Source organism: Wyeomyia smithii, chromosome 3 (assembly GCF_029784165.1).
Source record: "Wyeomyia smithii strain HCP4-BCI-WySm-NY-G18 chromosome 3, ASM2978416v1, whole genome shotgun sequence".
In the NCBI taxonomy this organism is placed as follows: Eukaryota; Metazoa; Arthropoda; class Insecta; order Diptera; family Culicidae; genus Wyeomyia; species Wyeomyia smithii.
Window position 1 is genome coordinate 152,011,052 of NC_073696.1, and position 1,559 is coordinate 152,012,610.

Genomic DNA, 1,559 nt, shown 5'->3' on the forward strand with positions numbered 1-1,559 from the left:
GAGACAAAAGAATAATGGACCCCTTACCCAGGGCGAGCCTATATGGATCAGACAGACAGACAGACAGACAGACCGGACTGCATTTTTATATGTACAGATTAATATTTTAGAACCTAAAGAGTGAATATACATTTATTCGATTGAAGCAATCATGTGAATCTATTTTTACAAAAGAAGAAGAAAGGCTGGGTCTGACCGCTAGGTGGATTATTTTGGGTTTTCCGTTCAAGACGATATGTTGTTTTCGGATAATTTTTCGAACAAATCCAAAATCCTTTATCATAACCGATTCATTCAATTTGATCAGACCAGGGCATATAATGAACCAAACAAGCCTATCATGGCATTCGGCTGCTTAAGTTACAATAAATATCAAGTTTCATTTTAGACACAATCATAGCGTGCAAGTTCTTGGTTTTATTTGATCATTAGAAGGACTATCATGCATAGAATGGTTGTAAAGAATATTGTGGATCATCTTTTATGGCTAACAAATAAATCTAAATTATAGGCCACTTTTACAGCAGACGATGCGAGCAACTCGCATCGCCCGCAGTCTCTGACGAGGCGGTGAGTGATAGACGAGCTACTCGTTCAGAATCCAGCCAACTCGCCATCTGCAATATCAAAATTGGTCAGACGAGTAACTCGCCGCTCGCGTCGTCTTCTGTAATAGAAGCCATAATCAAAAACTTTAACGCAGGCTAACTAAGCTAAAAACAAAACAAGCCTAAGTCCTTGAAGCATTTTGATTGTTACTTCGAAGTTTCCTCTGGTCCAAAACTTAGGTTGACAAACACGAGACTATATGGAACAAGGTATACTTTATAAAAGGCTGGGACTTGTTAAAACGAATAAATTCAAATGTAATATTGAATATTGCTATTTGTTTATTTTCAATGTATTATATGAATATTTGTCACCTTCAGAATGCGCACGTTAACTCAGAGATAGTTGCCCCAAAGCTAAAAGCCTTTCTACTGCTCCGTTTATATCACCAAATGATGCAATGAGGGCTGCAAAAGATATAAATAATAAATATATGAATTATAGAGCGACAAGGTTCTAAACAACATTAATCTGAAAAGTATTCGCTTTATTTGTTTGTATTTTTTCATCTTTGTTCAAAAACCGATAGTTAACTTTCGATACGTTGTTGCATTTCTCTCTTAAAGGCACTATAACGTGTAGTGAGGACGTTTGTGCATGTTCTACTTGCTCTGGACCATAAAATTTGTCTTATACGAGTTCTTAGTGATACAAAGTTACCATGTCTCGCGGTTTCGTGTGTTCGAAAACATTTTACGTTTGTATTTTTTTTTAAAGTGTAATTTTAGACGACATGTAATGTAATGTTAATGGACGACATGTTATATAATAGCAATGATATTATATAATGGCAATGCACGCAGCAGGACTGAAATACGGAAAAATATTTTAAGCAGTGTAGCCAACATTTCAAACACAAATTTTAAAAATCTTACAAGTTTGAAAATGTTTTTGCTGATAAGTGATCCCTGTTTTGGAATCGTCTGCTTAACATATATATATATATATAT

At 35.2% G+C, this 1,559-nt stretch overlaps 1 protein-coding gene across 1 annotated transcript in view; it reads right to left on the bottom strand.

The window, feature by feature from the left end:
• Window positions 1–867: 867 nt before the first annotated feature.
• LOC129729092 (ubiquilin-1) overlaps window positions 868–1,559 on the bottom strand; it is a 73,614-nt gene continuing 72,922 nt past the window's right edge. The window contains exon 5 of the mRNA XM_055687571.1: window positions 868–1,016. Within this exon, the coding sequence (XP_055543546.1) occupies window positions 940–1,016 (77 nt within the window). The 3' untranslated portion in view covers window positions 868–939. The remainder of the gene's footprint in view (window positions 1,017–1,559) is intronic.